A 19,388-nucleotide genomic window follows, 5' to 3' on the forward strand; every position below is an offset into this window, starting at 1 on the left:
GCTCGCCCAAACACCACCGCCATGACGCGTTTCGGTCCCTCTCGGACCTTGATCACATATATATATATATATCTTTCTTACTTCGCTCGATACTGCTCTCACAGTATCAACAGTCACCTCCAGACCGTCAGAAAACGAAAAAGGCAGACCCAAGGGATTCCAGTGCAGTGATTTAATTCATCTTAAGTTTCAAAAATTACAACCCAGCAAGCCCGCATGACGCGTTTCGCCTCCAGCCGGAGGCTTGATCACATGATATATATTGTTTCACAAACGAGCTCCGTTTGAAGGCATACTCGCAGGCAGCAGATTGACGCACTCTGCGTTTCCTTCTTTCCGAATTACTTCATCTTCAGCCTAACGCGTTTCGGAGCGTGGTTGCTCATTGGTCTCAGGCAATTCTTAAATGACGAGGCAAGCATTCACGGAGGCTCTAGCAGCATGTATTTTAAAACGCCCTCCAGTGGGCAGCAGGTAGAAGCAGCTAATGATGCATGCTGGTATTCATAGTACTGTTTTTCCTATAGTATGTTGTGAGCCCCCTTGATAGTCGTATTTTTCCTTTAGTAGGTCCCGCTTCTCATTTATATTCACAAAATTGTTATTCCCACATTGGGGTTCACAGAGAGGTAATCCGCATTACGTGTTTTAAGTCCTTTTAGCCACTTGCACCTCTTGGAGAATTCAACCGTTTGCATATCTCCATGGTCCCAGTTTTTTCAAACGGTTGAAGTGCAGAGTGCCGTCAATCTGCTGCCTGCGAGTGCGCCTTCAAACGGAGGTCGTTTGTGAAACTATATATATATATATATATAACATAAACAACATGAATGATTTTATTTTAAAACATTCTGTTAATGCAATGAATTTGAAATTGGAGGCTATGAATTAAGCCACATTTCTCCGATGGATTCACGGGAGCAGTGCAAGTGCATCAAACGGAATACAGTAATGGTGATGAGTGGCCTAAATTGAATTTCGAAAAGTTCCAACCTTCCCATTTAAATTTGTTCTATTTTTTAATATTTGCTTGTGAATGGATATGTTTGTTATCTTTGTTTCATGAAAGCTTTTTTCTGTATTTTTTGTTTATCGTTTTACCGTTCAGATCATTGAAAATCCTGAGGCCAGGGTCCTCGGCTTCCAGTATTGATTCATTAGGGGTCCCCAGATTCCAATAATGATTCAGTGAGGGTCCCCAGGTTCCAGTTATGATTAACCATTGTTGTGAACAGTTCTTTGCTACTCTTTGGAACTCCAGTTTGATTGGTTTGGATAAATTCAATAACACGTTTTCGTTATGGCTATCTAGATTTTATTGGCCTTCCTAAAACTAGTGCTTTATCAGCATATACAGTATTGGTGCTGCTGCATCTCATTAAAAGATTATCTGAAGGTTTTCCAAGTTTTCGGTAGATAAACAATGGAAATGAGTACAGTCACTCATTCATGAATTGTATCAAAGTCTGATTTTATTTTATTGACATTTACAATATTCATCAGCTTTTCTATTCCTTTTCTTCTCTTTTTCTTTAGTAAAATACTTTGTGTCATCTGGCTCTGTACGTTCCTGTTAAAAATCATTGTAATGTGGGTTGTTCCTTTCATTGGTTCTATTGACGTGAAATAAAACTAGAAGTCTCGGACTCTAGGCGCTGTTAAACGATAGGCAGAAGTGGCACATTCTGTCCATGTCATCACCTTGTCTTAAAGTGCTCCTGCTCACAATGCATTGAAACTGTCCGCTGCAGTGTGATAAAAGTAACTTTCCTAATATTTCAGAATAGCAATGATAAGAAGAAACATGTTCCAGAGAGGGGAGGAGCACTGCAAGCCTTCTGGATTCTGGGGGATGATAAAGAGTGTCACTTCCTCTGCTCCAGCAAGTGAAAGTATCCTTTGCCTTCTCCCACTTCAAGGCAGTTGACTAATTTAGGAGTTCTTTAATAGGTAATATTGTTGATTCCTAGTTGGTACCTTAGGCCGATATGCAGTTTTCGATAATATCATTAAATGTTATGGCTCTTCTATTTTATTGCTTTTCTTTTCTGCTTTGAATGAATTTTTCTTCATAATAGTGTTGGTGTGTAGACCACCTATGCCAGATGTGACAATCGCTACTTCTTCCACTAATGATGTTGCCATAAATGCAATTGCAGTCAACCACTGTGCGATATTGTGAAATTTCAATATGTAGGTGCCTTCTAATTGAGCACTGTGATCTAATTTGGAAAACTTGTGGGTGATACTCTTCTACTTGGCATTTGAAAATATAAATTACTGGAGGCAGGTTATTGTCACATAATGCTTGTTGAGGACTGCCCTGTTGGACTCCATGAGTTGCAGCACCTTTTACTAACAGGAAAGCTTTTTGGGAATGAATGGCTCAATAGTTACAGTTAACCCTAATAGTGGAGGTGAATGTGATTGTGATATATGTGAATAGCTAATAAATTACTTGGCGCTATCGTTTATCAGTCTAAATCAATTCTCGTGTGCATTTTTGGTCGAATAAGGATGGAACGAAGCATTCCATGAGAAGCTTTCAGACATCAGTTAATCAGAAGGTACCATTCCTCGTGTTAATGCTTTAAGAAACATCTCGGGTCTAAAAGTGGCAATTTCTTTTCCTACTTTTAATTTGGGCATGTGTCCATTGTATGCCTTTTTTGTAAATACCTCATAGTATCTCTTGAGAAAGGCTGTGTTACGGTCAGTGAGGCACTAACCAAAATATCCCCTTGCCGATGATCGAGACCAAAGTCACTACCTACCCCACTCCCACATCCCTCAGGGAAAAGCAGCCTGCCTGATGACCTGAGCTTCATGACCCATCCATTTGCTTAGTAACCATATACATCGATTAACAATCTCTTCAACAGTCTAAATAGAGCATTGTTATTTGACTTGGCAGACATACCTCTCCCAGGTCATTGGTGATGTAATGTCATACAGCTATGTTCAAATCGAGCCTGGATTTTATATCTTGGTACAGTTATCAAATTACAACATAGTGGGCAGTTCTGATGATATATATATCAACATTTAAACAAAAGTTCTGCTGGTGTTGTCTATGTTGTAATTTGAATATGTAGTACAATAATACTAGGTTACAAACATGCATGGGATTACCGCTACTGTACCTCCTATAGAAAGGTACGCTCAAAACCTGCATCGTCAGAAACCGAATTTAACAACACAGAGGAAGTAATCCCCAAATTTGGAGATTGTAGTCTTTTAAAACTCGATCTGCCGCATCACGTTCTCAGGTGAGGAGAAGGTTGAGGAGGAGATTTGAGAATGTATGGAATTGTTCTACAGTGACGTGGTCTTTCCTTAAGTCTAATCGTATTGTAGATCTCTCTCTGATCCAGCAAGAAGTGGATGCGTTGGAGGAGTTGAGTCGACAGCTTTTTCTAGAAACGGCGGATCTCCATGCAACAAAGGTAAAAACTGGTACACCCATAGGGGGGTTATATTATTTTTACTTCTGGAAAAGGCTGTCTATCAGCCCTCGAATGGCTTTAAGATCATATTGGGGGGTAGGACAGTGTGTGGTGTGTGTGTGTGTGTGTGTGTGTGTGGGTGTATGTGTTTCTTTACTGCAACCGATCCCGATTGCCAGATTGGAGGGAGGGACGTGGGTGGAGGAGGGATTCGGGGTTCAACTGTGTGTGCGTTTCATTGCTGAAACTGATCCCACATGAACTGTTAACCGAAGCATTTAGCCATATATTGTAGTCAGTATTACATAGGCTAGAGTATAACATTTCAAACAGCTGTCTGCAGCCAATCCAGTTTGTGATGTGTCTCAGTGCCCTTTATGAACCCGTTTTATTTTAGCTTTAAATAAAACCGTCATATTTCTTGATGAAAAAAAGCCAGGACTCCTTTAAGCATTTGGGAGGTTATTGTGAGAAATGATAGACCTCGTTGATGCGTTCTTGCAGTGCACGCCAGTTTTTATTCTAATAAAGTCAAAGACCGCTAATTTGTGTCAAAAAGAAATGATTCCCTGTGGAATGATACACATCCGAACACTACTCATCATTAGGTAAATCACTTTCTAATATAGTCGCCCTGCAGAATCTGATTTGTTCCACCCTGTTTAGTCAAGATTAAAATGTACTCAATGGATTGATCTGCTAGCCTTTGTCTATAAAACATTTATACAAGTAAAGGAATCAAATTCATCGTCTTTGCTGTTCTGTAATAAAAGAATAAAGTCATTGAAATGGGGAACATAAGGGAATAGTGGAGCAGGGAAGGGTTCTCTGTAGGCCTTTGCTTGACCACTGTTTAATACAGATGGCCTTTTTCACTCCTCGTTGGGCAGATTGTTATACACCAGACAATGGCAGCTTCTAATAAGCTGCATCATTATTTACACCCTGTTGGGGCTGCATTAGGGCCCAGATATGGTTTGTTAAAACAGGTAACATTTTCCAACAATAAATGTTTCCTAGGACAAGAAATAGCTTGAGTGTACGACAGTAAGGTGCTATTCAGCATTATTTTAAAATGACTATTCTTCTGCATACTTTCCTCTTTGCAAAGATGTGCTGAAAGAGACAGCACAAAGTTTAGATTTCTAATTTTGCTTAAGGTAGAGGTGCAGAGATTGAATTCTCAAGCGAGGAGTCTTCATAGTGATAGAATACGCATAACAAAAATGTACACTCTTAAGTAGAGAATGGCAAAATGTTTGTGGAAGGCTGCCTTCTGGAATCTTGTCAACAGGTAGGGAGTGCTCTGGCAAGTTGGAGGACTCCTGGCTCTGAAACAAACCTGTGGGTCAGAATCTAAGGGCCTGATTACGAGTTTGGTGGTGCTGGAGCAGACTGCCACGCCAGTGGCCCGTCCCGCACGTCAAACCCGTTTGTGCACCGCCTGCCAGATTACGAGTTTCCTCGTATCTGGCGGGCTTTTTTTAGCAGACCCACGGCGACGCCCCTGAAAATGGGAACCGCAGTGGGAGCTCCAAAAACAGTTCCTGCATGGCATGAACTGTGAGCTGCACGCCGTGCAGGAATTGGGATGCATTCACACAGGGGGTCACATGTTGTGCCCCCCTGCATGCATCCCATGCGCATGGGCAACAGGGGGCCCTTTTTGTCTCTGGACCGTCAGCCGTTTCATGGAGTAAAGAGCTCCATGACACTACTGGTGATCCTGAAACTCGTAATATGTATGGCCTTGCCACCAGCCTATTACTGAGCCCCTGACCACTGTGCCACTGCCATAGAGCAGCAGTTCCCTGGCGGCTGTGGCGGTACAATGGTGGTCTGACTGCCAAAGTTGTAACTGGGCGGTCTGATGACTGGTGCAGCAGTGGCTGGACCGCCACCCCGGCTAGTCTGGCAGTCCTCAGAACACCAGACTCGTAATTTGGCCCTAGGTCTTAAAGTCGATGCCTTCTTTAGCCAGTAGTCAATAAAGACCTCTCATTGCTCTCATAGTGCAGTCATACCTCTCAAGGCTGAAGATTTAATGGGCAGTACAGATTTAGGCCAACTACAGATTTATCAGTGTTTTTGCATGGAATCAAGCATAGATCCCATTAACGTCACTGAGGAGCGCATTACACATGAAAGAACTAATGTAGTGCTGTGCGACATCTTTAAAATGAAGTAGACCTCTTGGATGATCTTCAGGTGATAAGTGGTCAACTTTTTAGCCTTGTTTATATGGAACGCTAAGTACATATGAACCTTCCAAGAAACGCCAACGGTGCAGTTTTGTGGCTCAGCAACTGGGACAGAGCTTTGGAGAACCACCGGGGCAATTGAATGCATATGTGTATACATTTAGAAACTCGTAAAAAAAAAAAACTTTCAAATAAGTTTTTCTCACAGTCTCGTTTAGTTTTACTGATTCATTACCTGTGCCTTGAAATGAATGTTAAAAACATAAAAAAACACACATAAAGAATCCTACATACATTAAATAAAAATAAATTGCCATTGCTGATTAACTTCTTGGGACCTCATTCCAGGAGGTAGTAGTACTTGGGGAAAGATTGCGTGATATAGTTGTTCATAGGTTTGGTATTGCCTCTCCTTTTTTAAGTTCCGCATTTTGAAAAGACTTAAAATGTCATCATTTTCTTTCCTGCACTTACTTACAAGGCGTAATTTGTGCAGGTAAAACAACTGGGTCTGTGCAATATTTTCATTGAATTTGAAATCCTGAATCCCTAAAACGAAAAAATCTACCAAATCAGATTGAGGGACTCATAGTTTTTATGCTGGGACAAATATGTGGCTGTTTCAGCATTTCCTAATTCTGAATTCTGCCGGATAGATATCACTGGGCTCGAGCCATATATGCCTGAACTCTTTTTAACTGGCCAGGAAATCTAGATGTTTCAAAGAGGTGGTCTACTTAACTTTCAAGGTACCTTTGTCTTACCTCCTTACTTAGCTAATTAGCCTAGGACCTGGATGGATCATCCAAACTGAAATTGTATGAAGAGCCCCAGTATTATTGTAAATTGGTCAACCGTGCTCATTCGGGGTCTGGTCGTAGGTCAAGATGGGGTGGCAGGGTGTCATTCTGGACCTCTGTAAGGAGTTCAGAGGTGCACAAAGAGACATGTCACTGCTGTGCACGTTCATAGAAAGTATCAGTCCTAACATGGGTACCTGTCGCACAAACAAGAACAAGTATTTCCTGTTCTAACATAGCTGACAAGCTGCTGCTTGTGAAATATTGATATGTGTAAGAGAGGATCAGTGTTGAAGATGGACAGCAATATATGCTATGGAGCTCTTCTGGCGTAGCAGAATGATTTGTGATGTGGATTGTCCATTTTTGCCATAGGGTCCCCTCTTCAAAAAGTGCGACACAGTTGTTTGCCTCCTAGCAGCATACACTATGGTAAAACTAAAAAATTGTTGACTACATCCTGAGAATAACATTTGTGTGTGTTAATCTGATCAGATAGTGATGCTGCTTTACTGAGATTTAATTTTTTATTCTGCACAGTAATCTGCATATGTTGTCCCGGGTGATTATTCTTTCAGGAGAGGATAGAATACTCCAAAACATTCCAGGGAAAATACTTCAATTTCCTGGGTTACTTCTTTTCCATTTACTGCGTTTGGAAAATCTTTATGGTAAGTTACTGACATTCAAGTTTTTATTTTATGGATCTTTTAATACTTATAATGCATTTTTAAAATGTTTAATTCAAACTGATGTTTACGTTATGTAATATGCACTTGGAAATATTGATAGAAATACAGAATAGCACAAATGCCAGAGCAATACAGACAGTTTTTATCTGTAGGGTGTAGAAAACAATATACTGTCAAAATGTTTATCAAAAGTAAGCAATAACAATAAAAAGCTGTTCTGCAGGTTCTTGAACTTCTTATTCATTGTGCATGTGTAACCTTATGCATTTTAAGATTATACTATTTCATTGAATTCTTCCAAAAGTTGTGTATTCATGAGTTAAAAACATCAGTTTTTCATGTCATAAAAATCACAAAGTAGAGCAACCCTGCACCTTAAAGGGTTCAAAACTGTCCGGTACAATAGAGGGTATAACCAGATTCGTATCTGACTGCCTGACACCTCGATTGACGATAGAGCAAAATTCAAACTTGAACAAAGAGGTCACTATTGACAAAGTGATCACTATTGAAAATTGGGGCCGGCGCTAAGCACAACTTCAATCAGGCACGCCTCCGGATCCTTATGTTTTGCCGATGGAGTTCTGTCAAAGCCTGACCAATGAGATTACCAGCTCAATGTTAGATATGTTCAGTGATCAGGGATGAATCGGTGCTGCCTAAAGACCCGCGGACAGCAGATGTAGTACTGATCTTTAAAGACGGCAGGGCAGTGGAAGGACTTCTTATCTTAACTTCCCATTTTCTTATTAAATAGTGAAACAAAGATTTTAGCCAAATTAATAGTGAGAATAATCCTCTGATAATTTTGGTCCATGCTGACCTGTCCAGTCCGGTTATATGCCTACCAGAATAGATTTAACCTGCAAAGACTCCACAGTAATCTTGCACATACTAAGAGAGACACTGACCCAGTTGCAGTACTGTATCATTGAACATCGTAAAAGCCTTTGATTCGATTGAGCTGCCATTAATGTCCCCTATACTAGAAAAAATAGGGGTTGGAACGTGAATTGTGTCTAGGATCAACCTTTTGAATAACACCTTAATTTTGCCTACTGTGAAATAGGCTGTTTCAATATGAATTGATATTATTGCATTTTGGCAGCCTTTTCCCAAAGGCATACATCACCGTACTACACTCTTTAGTCATAATAAATTCTTTGTGCTTGATTTGCAGGCAACAATCAATATTGTGTTCGATCGCGTTGGAAAGACGGATCCAGTCACAAGAGGGATTGAGATCACTGTGAATTACCTAGGAATACAGTTTGATGTGAGACCAAATCCAGTGATAATGCAATGTATAGCTTTGTTTTCTTGTTAAAACTCCCTGATGCTGTGTTGCTTGATAAATATTTCATGGTTTTTATTTGATATAATACATCCTTTTTAGGGTTTGATTTCACATAATAGATGTACTGCTTTTAAAGCACATGCGTACAGTATGTGCTTTAGTGTGCATGTCATGCAGTGGTGTCCTGCTGGACTTTGCCTTGTTTTATCCCTTGCAATCACTCTGTGGTGGAGAAAACAATAGTGTTGATCTCCTTGCATATCTCAACTATGATTACACAAACTGTGCAACAACATCTTCGAGCTACTAGACATCTAGTGTACAAGTTATAGCCAGATAAACTGCCTTTTTGCTCACCTATCATAGACTTTCTTGTGCAAAAAATGACCCCCTTGCTGGCATTAATCCCAAATCCTGGTTCACAGAATCAAGAGCCATGTCTACTACTACCTGGCTACAAAATACTGGTTTCAATTTAGACCAGTAAAGAGTTACCGACTTATGTACTAATTGGTCGGTTCTTAAAAATCCAAATCGGTGAGGGTTGAAATCCGTCTAACCTCATGCATAATAACGAAGTAGGTTGCAAATTTCAATTCACTATGATTCATTGTTATCACAGGATGGTGGCCTGCTGATGTCTTAAATAAAGCAATCTTTTTTTTATGCAACTCGTTTTCCTTAAAGGACAATGAGCTGTGTGTATATAAAATAATAAATAAATATGGTTTGAAAACTATAGATCATTGCCTACTCCTAAAAAAGGGGGAGGCGTCCTTCGAGGACTCCTTTATGTCTGTAAATGGGTTACCAATACCCTTCAGTAGTTGGTAAAATAGAAATGTTTTGCGACCGGTCTTTGGGCGCAAATATGAATAAATATCATAAGTAATTAGTATTTGGAAGGGACACCCTAACATGCCCCTTCCAAATTCATACTGGGTATGGTTTTCTAAATCAATTTACTGATTCAGTAAACTGTTACCAGATTACTAAATGGGTTTCATACAGTTGAAAAACACATACACTGGTCACAAACAGTGCTAATTACCCAATCGCAGGTTTAAACGTTTCCGTACATCTGGCCCCATGATATGCGAGCACATACATCTGCAGATTGAGCTTATGAAGGCATGAAAGATATTTTGCATTTATATCTTTAGGGTTAAGAATGGAAGTAGAAACACCAGGGCAGGAGCCATGCAATACACCTAGAAGGCACACAGATTTGTAACTTTGTGGATATTGGGTTGGAACAAACATGTTGCCGGAATGAGAAAGAGAAGATATTTTCCACTAGGAAAAATATTTTCCTGGTGTTGAGAAAGAAAAGAAGAAATAGCTTCAAGTGAAAAAATTCCAGTATCTTACTCCTGCATACTGTCTGCACTGCATGAGTAAGTTTAGCTTCTGCATAAAAATGATTGGAAATTGAATATTTGCATAGGATTTCATAAGTACTATAAAGGGGTTCTTGTTAATCCAAATGTGTTTCTTGAGAGGAAAAGGCAAGGAGCACTCCCATTTTCATGGGATGTTGAGAAAACTATTTCATCATGACAAGCAACTTATTTAGTGATAAAGTAAAATATTGTGCACAGTCCTAGTTCTGCATGCCTGCAAAAGTAATTGTTGTGTAAATGCAGGCAAGTGGCTGATATATATTTCCTTGGGTATTCCAGAAGAGAATGTGAATTCCACAAAAAGTCCCAGTAGGCTTAAATCATTTAATTAAATCTGAAAGAAGTTGATTTCGGGCGCTGGCACTTAACTGAAGAACATCCTAAGCTACGGATGAGTTTCCTCCACATTCTAGAGGGTAGCTTCCAATGAAGGATTCTTAAATATTAGACGAACAGCAAAACAAATTGGTGTTGACCCTTAATTCCATAGTATTTTCATTAAAGTATTTCAAAGTAGTTAGGAGAACGTTTAAAAAAATGCCCTAATACAAACTCTCTGCTTGACAGTGCATTGAAACCTGATTTCATGTTGGTAAAGATTTGCAAGACAATTTCTATATAGTTATTAACAATATGAGAGAGATATCAAGGGAATGTGAGTGTCATGCTGATTGCTTCCTTCGAACATCTAGGGTACGTGGCATATCTCCATCTCCTGTTTCTCTTTTAGGTAAAGTTCTGGTCCCAGCACATCTCATTTATCCTTGTGGGGATCATCATTATCACCTCAATCAGGGGTTTACTGATTACACTTACCAAGGTATGTGTCCCTTCTGTTGCATTATCTGAATGAAGGTGATGTTATATTGTTGGAAAGCCTCTGATGTTCTAGTTAATTGTAGAGATGCAGTGTAATATGCATTGTGGAAGTGAGGCTAGCAGTACTCCGCTTCAAATAGGAGTCTCATTGTACATTGTAAAGCAAATACTCCTGGTAGTCATATGAAGTGCTGCAGTAACAATCCCTTTGCTGAGAATTCAGGCAATTTGTGGGACTAAATCCTCCTCCACAGAGGATCGGCAAGTCAATATTCACATAAAGGAAACTGTTTTCTTGTATGCCTTATATTTTGACTTTTTTGGAATGACACTGTTTTCCTTCTTTTTTAATTTTTTTTTTTTTTTTTTTTTTTACCAAAAGACAACTTTTTTGTGACAAAATAGCAGGTTATCTTCAGAAAGGTCAGGTTAATTGACTGCCTTGAATTTAAAGATAGATGTATACAACTGATGCTGATACTCAACTAGGAGTATGTTGCAGTTATTCTAAAACCTTCTGACTGAAGTATATTTTGCTGTTCGTAATATCCCACTTGGTTACTCTCTCTGTTGACACTCACATGACAGATAAAAGTTAGTTTTCTGGTTTAATGTTCTCTCATTCTACTTCTACTCCAGGCAAGGCCCTATCAGTAATTGAATTTAGTTTCAATACGTTTTCTGGCCAGCTGGATTTTTGCAGTACTCTTGAATTGCTTTGTCATTGAGTTTTCCTTCTTTTCAGTTTTTTTATGCTATCTCCAGCAGCAAGTCCTCCAACGTGATTGTCCTACTTATAGCACAGATCATGGTGAGCATTTTCCTATTTGATCATTGTTCAAAATGTCTGTCAGTTACATATCTGCCATTGGGTTTGAATATACAGAATGAAGTTTAGATCAGATTTTGAAAGCCATTACTTTATTTAGCCCTTTCTGTGGGTTGAAAATAGGCCTCAGTCGTTGGGATCCTTCTAATTTTTTCATTGTCAAGAAGCGCTGACAACTCAAATTTTAGCCGTGCTTCATCTCAGTAGTCAAGGTCATGCCCAGGATTCTCTTACTGTGAAAGCAGACAATGATGCAGTGGAACAAAGAAACCTATATTTCTAAAGGGAAGAAACAAATTGATCCTTGTTACTGAGCCCTAGATCTCTACACTTTTTATTTTTTCATATAACTCCAATACCAACTCCAAAATTAGTAGTCAAAAATATCTTTTATCTTTTTTATGGCAAAAAAGCACACAAAAAATATACATAGATAAATACATACATATAACAAATCCTTCCTACCCATTGTTACTTCATACGGATGCTAATAATAGACAAGAAGCATAACTCAAAAAGCAATCCGGAAAAGAAAGAGATCGTCCAAAACACACTTGAGGGGATACATCAACCCTCCACTTAGTACAAGGAGCGTGTAGTCAAAATCTTTTATATGTCAATTTATGATTTGTCGGACTCCTCCGTGGTGTGGGGTCGACGGTTTTCGGCCCATTCATTCGGGCCTCATCAGGACAGGGTAGAAAAGAAATGGCAATGCCGCAAATTCAGGAGGATTCAGTGCTTTATGTAGATGTAATGCAAGAGGGCTCCTCTCAAACCTCTCAGTATTAGCACAGATGCTGTATATACGAGTGTGGCGGTCCCTGCTCAATAAATGAAGGAGGTCTGCTTTTATGGCGCAAAGGTCCCGTGTTATAAAGTCGAGCACTTGGGGGGAAAAACCTCGATACTGCTCTCCCTCCACCGCAACACTTCCATTCCAAACTTGCAGCGGATGGCAGCTCGAACTAACAGATTCTACCGGCTGCGTCCTCCGTGGCAGGATTCCAATCACAAGATTCTATTACATCAGATCAAATGTAAATCTTCATCTACTTCCTTCTGGAAAGCCCCCGCCTTCAGGCTCAAATCTCAGTCAATGTGCCCTGACTTTGACGCTTGTCTGCCATGATGCTCTTTCTCCCGAACACCTTAACTTAATCCCAATCCCCAGCATATGCTTCGAGTTGGGTTTCAATTTCTAAAGAAGGATCTGCTCCCTTTCCATAAAGACAAAGTGCTCCACCCCAACAATTTAGTAGTGTGCAAACGTAATGACCATAATCTCTCCCGTAATCTCTCCCAAAAAACAAACTCCATATAATCTCCAGGGCCATCCATGGCGTTTCCCGGTTTTACCTCTTGTAGTACACCCCCTCATGAGATCTATGTGTACCTACTACTATCCTCTCACCAGTCCCCAAACACTGTGTGCTTCATTCGATTTAAATCCGTTAGTCTGCGTTGACCTTTCAACTAGTGCACTCTCCCAGGAAAGCTAAGGGAAGCTTTTGTACACATTTTCTCCAGCCTCAAAACCAACATGGTTAGCTCCTTCACTACCCATCTATGAAGATATTTAGGCTTTGTAGGCAGTGTTTGTCTCAGTTTCCACCAACCATCTTTTGTCCTTGCTCAGCTTATTTCTGTAGAATGCTTATTATCTCCATCTTAAATGTAAATATCCATGGTCCAATTTCTCTTTGCCCCCTTTACTTGGGCTCATGTTTCATTAGTGTTTCCCATTGATGTAATGATTTAATGCAGCTTTTATTTGAAAAAGCAGCCCTGTTAGAAAGTTTTTCCAAGTAGTAAGGTCTCAAATCTGATATAGACTTTTCAGGAACGTTTTGAGGATGTAATAAGGACTTTTGTTTGGACAAAGAACACAGCTTGCTCCCTGTCCCTTCACAATAGGCTGCCATAGCTTTTGAGCAATCTAGAATAATTGTATTGTTTTCCTTTCTCTTTTTAATGTACACTACCGAATATCAAATCTGAGACAGAACCTGCAGGGATGTTCAAACTAATGGCACCCATTAACACATTTATCCAGCTTTCATTCCTGATGTGTACTACAAAAAAGGTTAATAGCTACAGATGTATCTCTTTAGTTCTGCAGATAGCAACACATGCTGCTTATGGGTGCAGTCTAGAAGTATGGGTGGGTGTATGGATGTATGGATATGGTTAGATGGATTATTGATTTATTATATTGCACAGCTGTATCAAGGATGTCTAGGCTCTGGAGTGTTATTGTTTGCTTATTTGTTTTTGTTTTCAAAACTGAATAAGCTCTGGGTTAAGTTTCGGGGCAAAAAGTGTTAGGTTGGTGGCTGAGGAGCAGACAGTCTTTCGTCCTAGTCATTTTTGTCAATAGCAATAGGAGGGAGACACCCTGTATTGTAAAAACGATGGCCTGTTCACTTGTTTGGAGGCCCTATTTTCTGACAACATTTGTGAATTAACAAAGAGCCTATTTAAAGTTAAATGCTGCCGCACATTATGCCAGTGCATAGTCACTTAAAAAATGTGTTGCACACATCACATACCATACATTTCTCTCTGTCATAAGCCCCAATAAACCTTAGTCCCTGATCAAGATGTTATTTGGCTAATGATGGTGTGTTTGTTCTGGTAATGCTTGTTTGGGTTCTGGTAAACCTGGGAGTTAGGAAATCAATACTTGGATCTATGTGGAAAAAATGAAATATTAGAAATGAATTTGAGGTAGGAAAACATGCTATTGAACCACGAATAACCCCTGTAAGGGACTGTGGTCATGAAATGCGACTTTGTAGTAAGAATTGGGAGGAAAAGTACCAGGCTGTGCCCAAGTAGGTTATCGTAACAAAGAGCGTGGACCTGAGAAAGAGTTGTATCCAAGTTGGTTATCAACAGAAGAAAAGAGAACCAGAGGGAGAGATAAACAAGACTAGTTGGTGAAACTTAGTAACACGAGGGATAACGGTAATAGAAAATGTGTGAGACTAGTAGTACTTTATGCTTAAAGTATGCTTCTCTGACACATTTTATGAAGGCAGAGAAGAGGAATATGCCAATATTCTTATAAAACATGCTGCAGCTGCTTCCACACGGATCTAAATATGCAGCACGGACTAAGTGATGCGCAGGGTGAGTATTTTGAGCATTGATGCTACGCGTAATATAGAAATATTCCTTGCGAAATTAGAGAAGGAGGTGATGAGTCCTCTTTTGCCACTGATAATCCTTGACTTCGACTAGCTAGGGTACCTCCCTAGGTCATCTTTGCCATCCCAGTGGGAGCAGCATCTTTATGATGGAGAAGTCTGCTTCTGGGGTGTGACAAGTTGGATTGAAAATACAGGGATTGTAGCTGTTTTTGCTAATCTGTGTTTTTAAATTTTGTATCTGCAGGGCATGTACTTTGTGTCGTCAGTGTTGCTGATCCGAATGAGCATGCCCTTGGAGTACCGCACTATCATCACCGAGGTGCTAGGCGAGCTGCAGTTTAACTTCTATCACCGCTGGTTTGATGTCATATTTCTGGTTAGCGCCCTGTCGAGCATCCTCTTCCTCTATCTGGCACACAAGCAGGCCCCAGAGAAGCATATGGCTCTGTAAGCCAATGGTGTGCACCATAAGAGACTGATGGACTCAATGAAAGCCAGCCTCGCCTGGTGAAGTCAGAGATTTTGGACATGGGCTCATGCTGACGTTCTGAAGCTACGGAAATGACCCCTGGTGGTGGTCTGCACGGTTTGACGCCTTTGGCTGTAGAACGAGAATCAATGTTTCCTTTTTGTTCTGTACTATGAGTAGCGCATCTCTCTTTGAGAGTGAGGTTTGGGGTTAAAGGAAATGATTATTCATACACACCTAAAGCTGCAGTAAGAGTAACACCCCAGTGTCAGCTGCTAAAGGATGTCTCCAGTGTTCTGAAAAAGGCATATCAGTTTACTACACTGTATTTGGCTGCATGAATGTGATTATGGAAATGCGTTGGAGATCAAATGTAAATCAATGTTGAAGGGTATAGAATGACATTTTTAATCTCACCTAATGTGAGTCCAAATCTTGAAGATTTCAGTGATCTGCTCCTTTATTGTCGGGGCTTGTATTTTCTGTTATTAAATTACATTTTAATATGATCTATTTCTCTTTAGGACTCATTTTGCTGCTACAACCTTTTATTTCTTCCTGGAAAAAGAACCTAATAGTCCTTTCCTTTTCCAGTTAATATCAATAAGAAATGCTGTCTCTTCAAAGGTGGACCCGAAATCAGACGTTTTTCATTTAAATTTAGGTTACAGCGGGCCCCGCACATTCCCCTCTCCCCAGCACCATCAGCATACCTTAAATGTTGCAGCAATGGTCCCTTTTGCTTTTTGAGATTGGTATGACCACCAACCTTCCTTCAATTTATTTTCAGTTTTGAGCACCCTTCCTCGGAGTACGCTGACTATTCTTTACAAATAATTAAAACAATGATTTTTCCAGAACATTTGGCCGCGAAATATTATTGGACACCTTAGCCCTATTATCGTCATTTATAAGGTGCATCTTTTGGGGGGTCTATTTCCCTTCAACTTAAGTAGATCAAATTGGTCTAATTTCCATTTTTCAATGAGAGGATTTTTAATATAGTTTGGTTTTGGGATATTAGTTCTTGTTATAATCTACTTTGGTGTTGAATTGAGCCCATGTTTCTTCCAAGAAGTGACCTGTCATCCAAATTGGTCTTTTTTTAAAGTCCAGAAGGTTTTTGGTCATTATAGGAGTTAGCCCGATGCATGACTCCTTAATGATTGGTTATCCTGTTTTATTTCTATTTGGCTTCTTGGCTTTGGACTGCAGAAAATGAGTGATCCACTGGAGAAGCATCAACGTGGACTGTTAATTGACATTACTTGCAAATAAGCTCCTGTGATCTTGTTCACAGAAAGGGTGACAAGGTGGGCAAGGGCTTACAATCTTTTTGATGTGCAGATATTTATCACCTGCTGCACAGAACACCCTCTTATAATTTGAAAACAGTTGTGATCAAATAGTGCTTCACTTAGATTTTAGGGCAATATGTATGCACTGATAGATTCTATGTGCACATGATTTATCATTACACTGTTTACACCCACCTCTCCCCCCTCCCCCCCCAAAAAAATTTGAAATTAAGTAGAATATTCCTTTTATCAACAATATTAGGGGGTTAGTGTTTTCCTCTTGAAAACACACAAACTATGAGAAAGCAACAGTTTAAAAAGCTTAGGTTTTGTGGTGTTTGTAGAAGTGCAAAGACAGGCAACAAGTGAGCAACCCGGTACCCCACAGGAGACTGGGTATGTATATCAATATACAAAAAATTAGTAACTCATGCCAAATTAATTATATTTAATTGACAATTCAGTTGGAGTAATGAAGCATACTTTTTTGTAAATCAGTGATATATATATTTTGTTATATCCCAATACATAAAATAGTAATATAGAGTTCAAAGATACATTCAAATTAAATTGCACTTGTCCGTGGTAATACTTTTATTAACAATACATTTAGATGATAATCCAAGGTGCCATGGTAATCACTCACTATAAAATAAATAATAAGAACAAATTAACAACATAATAAGTTCATATTCTTCTCATCAAAAAATTAGACTTTTCAAGTGTCCATATATGTATGTTAAATTACGTCACTTTGTCCTGAAGATGGACCCATGTACTTGGTGACAACGGGGTACCGAAACGTCGACACTTCAATCACGACAACTGTTATATTTGTATGTTACATTTAGTTTTCCTTGTAATTTGTTTTGAAGGTTAACATTGTTGAGTGATTACTGTGGCACCTTGGATTGCCATCTAAATGTATTGTTAATAAATTAATATTACCACGAAGTGCAATTTAATTTGAATGTATCTTTAAACCCTTGTTGGAAAATGAGTCATTAGTTGTGTGGTCTGCACAAGTTAATGGTTCTACTTTGTCCTCTCCTGGGACCCAAACACCCCATTTGTAGCGCTTAAATCTCATAGGGTATCATTGCAGAGCAGTCCAAGGCCTACTCAAGTGATGTGGTGTGGGCTAGTAATCACCATTCACAGATACACAATAATGCACCCAATAAATGATTGTCCAGCCTGTGCTTTTTCTTTTGAAAAAGGAAAAGTACATTTCTCTTCCAGGGGATCCTCATCAATAGTCATAAGCACTAGAATATTCCCGCCCATGCGCGGGACCCCGGAAACACAATCATAAGTGTGCCCAACATATATGTATCTCCATATATATATATATGTATCTCCATATATAAGCAACTGCAGCCTTATATACACCAGAGCTGAATAATGCTGTAAGAACTCCCCATTATATCATAAAAGAATACATTAGAAACAGGGAAAAACAACAGCAAAACATGCTTTGAATTGGTTTTAATGCTTAGCAGTCAGAAGAAACTCTCACATAGGACTGAAAGCATATACAGCTCCCAGGCTGCATTGCAGAAACATAGTCTAAAAAGATTAAAAACCTAACTCATAGCAACATAGAGATAAACTGGCACCGTGCCTTTAAGGCAGTCATGAACCCCAGCTTCCCATCATGCCTTAGGGGTGACAGTTAGGCCAGTTGTTCTTTGCGGTGACTCAAAAGCCATGACACAAAGAATTGACATTACCTCATTAAAACCACAATGATCCTTTCCCGGGGAGGCGGGAGGGTTGCTTATGTCTTTGATGAGGATACCCCTGGAAGAGAACTAGGATTACAGGTAAGTAACTAATCCTTCTCTTCCAGGGGATCCTCATCAATAGTCATAAGCACTAGAATAGAATAGCGAGGCTCACCTCATCCACCTGCGGGCAAAGGAAACATAACGGTAAATTAACCAATTAGCTCAGATAACTAAGCCGGATAGATAGATTACTATCCGAATAGATTCCTCAAGGAGCCCTGGCCCACTTGAGTATCAGCCCTGGAATCAGATTTTAGACAATAATGCCTTGTGAAAGTGTGAACCGATCTCCAGGTTGCAGCCCTGCAAATTTCTGACATTGAAACATCATGCAAGAAAGCAACTGTGGCCACTTTTCCCCTAGTGGAGTGTGCTTTAGGAGACAACAACAAGGGGTTATGTGCCAACTGGTGAGCCAATTTTATACAGGACACTATCCAGCTTGAAATGGATCTTTTGGAGGCTGGGAAACCTGTTCTCATGGCACCATAATTCAGAAACAATTGATCCGATTTCCTTATGCCCTTGGTACCCTCCAGATAGAATTTAAGCACTCTTTTGAGGTCCAAGGAATGTAGCGACCTCTCCGCAGGAGACGCGGGGTTTGGAAAAAAGGACAGTAGGGAGACTGACTGATTAATATGGAAATCAGATATAACCTTTGGTAAAAAGGCAGGGCGAGCCCTTAACACACAGCATAAGGTTCTTTTGCACACAGCGCTTGGATTTCATTTACTCTGCACCCTGATGTTATCGCTACCAGAAAAGAGGCCTTCCACGTCAGGTGCTACAAGGAGGCTTTATGAATGGGCTCAAAAGGAGGACCCATTAATCTAGACAGCACCAGATTCAACTCCCAGGGAGGAGAAGGGTTTCGAACGGGGGGGGATACACTTTCTTCAACCCCTGTAAGAAATCCTTAACCACCTGTATTTGGAAAAAGGAAGGTTGGCTTAGTGACTTTCTGTATGCTGTTGACAAATAAACCCTGATTGAGGCATATTTCAAACCCATTTTTGCTAAATGTAGAAGGTAAGAAAGAATGAACTCTTCCTGCCCCTTCGTAGGGTCAAAATGATTTTCAACACATCATAAGTAGAACCTCTTCCATTTAAAGGCGTATGAATCTCTTATGGAGGGTCGCTTAGCCTCTTTCAGGATATGCATGCAGTCCTGCGGCAGATTCAAG

General features: G+C 39.9%; 1 protein-coding gene across 1 annotated transcript in view; it reads left to right on the top strand.

The window, feature by feature from the left end:
• The window catches only part of GPHRB (golgi pH regulator B), a 50,057-nt gene extending 34,437 nt beyond the window's left edge, over positions 1–15,620 (top strand). Inside the window, exons 8-14 of the mRNA XM_086935502.1 lie at positions 1,783–1,892; positions 3,358–3,446; positions 7,026–7,118; positions 8,320–8,415; positions 10,570–10,659; positions 11,404–11,469; positions 14,887–15,620. Coding sequence (XP_086791628.1) covers positions 1,783–1,892; positions 3,358–3,446; positions 7,026–7,118; positions 8,320–8,415; positions 10,570–10,659; positions 11,404–11,469; positions 14,887–15,093 — 751 coding nt within the window. The 3' untranslated portion in view covers positions 15,094–15,620. The remainder of the gene's footprint in view (positions 1–1,782; positions 1,893–3,357; positions 3,447–7,025; positions 7,119–8,319; positions 8,416–10,569; positions 10,660–11,403; positions 11,470–14,886) is intronic.
• Positions 15,621–19,388: the final 3,768 nt, after the last annotated feature.

Source organism: Lissotriton vulgaris, chromosome 8 (assembly GCF_964263255.1).
Source record: "Lissotriton vulgaris chromosome 8, aLisVul1.2, whole genome shotgun sequence".
In the NCBI taxonomy this organism is placed as follows: Eukaryota; Metazoa; Chordata; class Amphibia; order Caudata; family Salamandridae; genus Lissotriton; species Lissotriton vulgaris.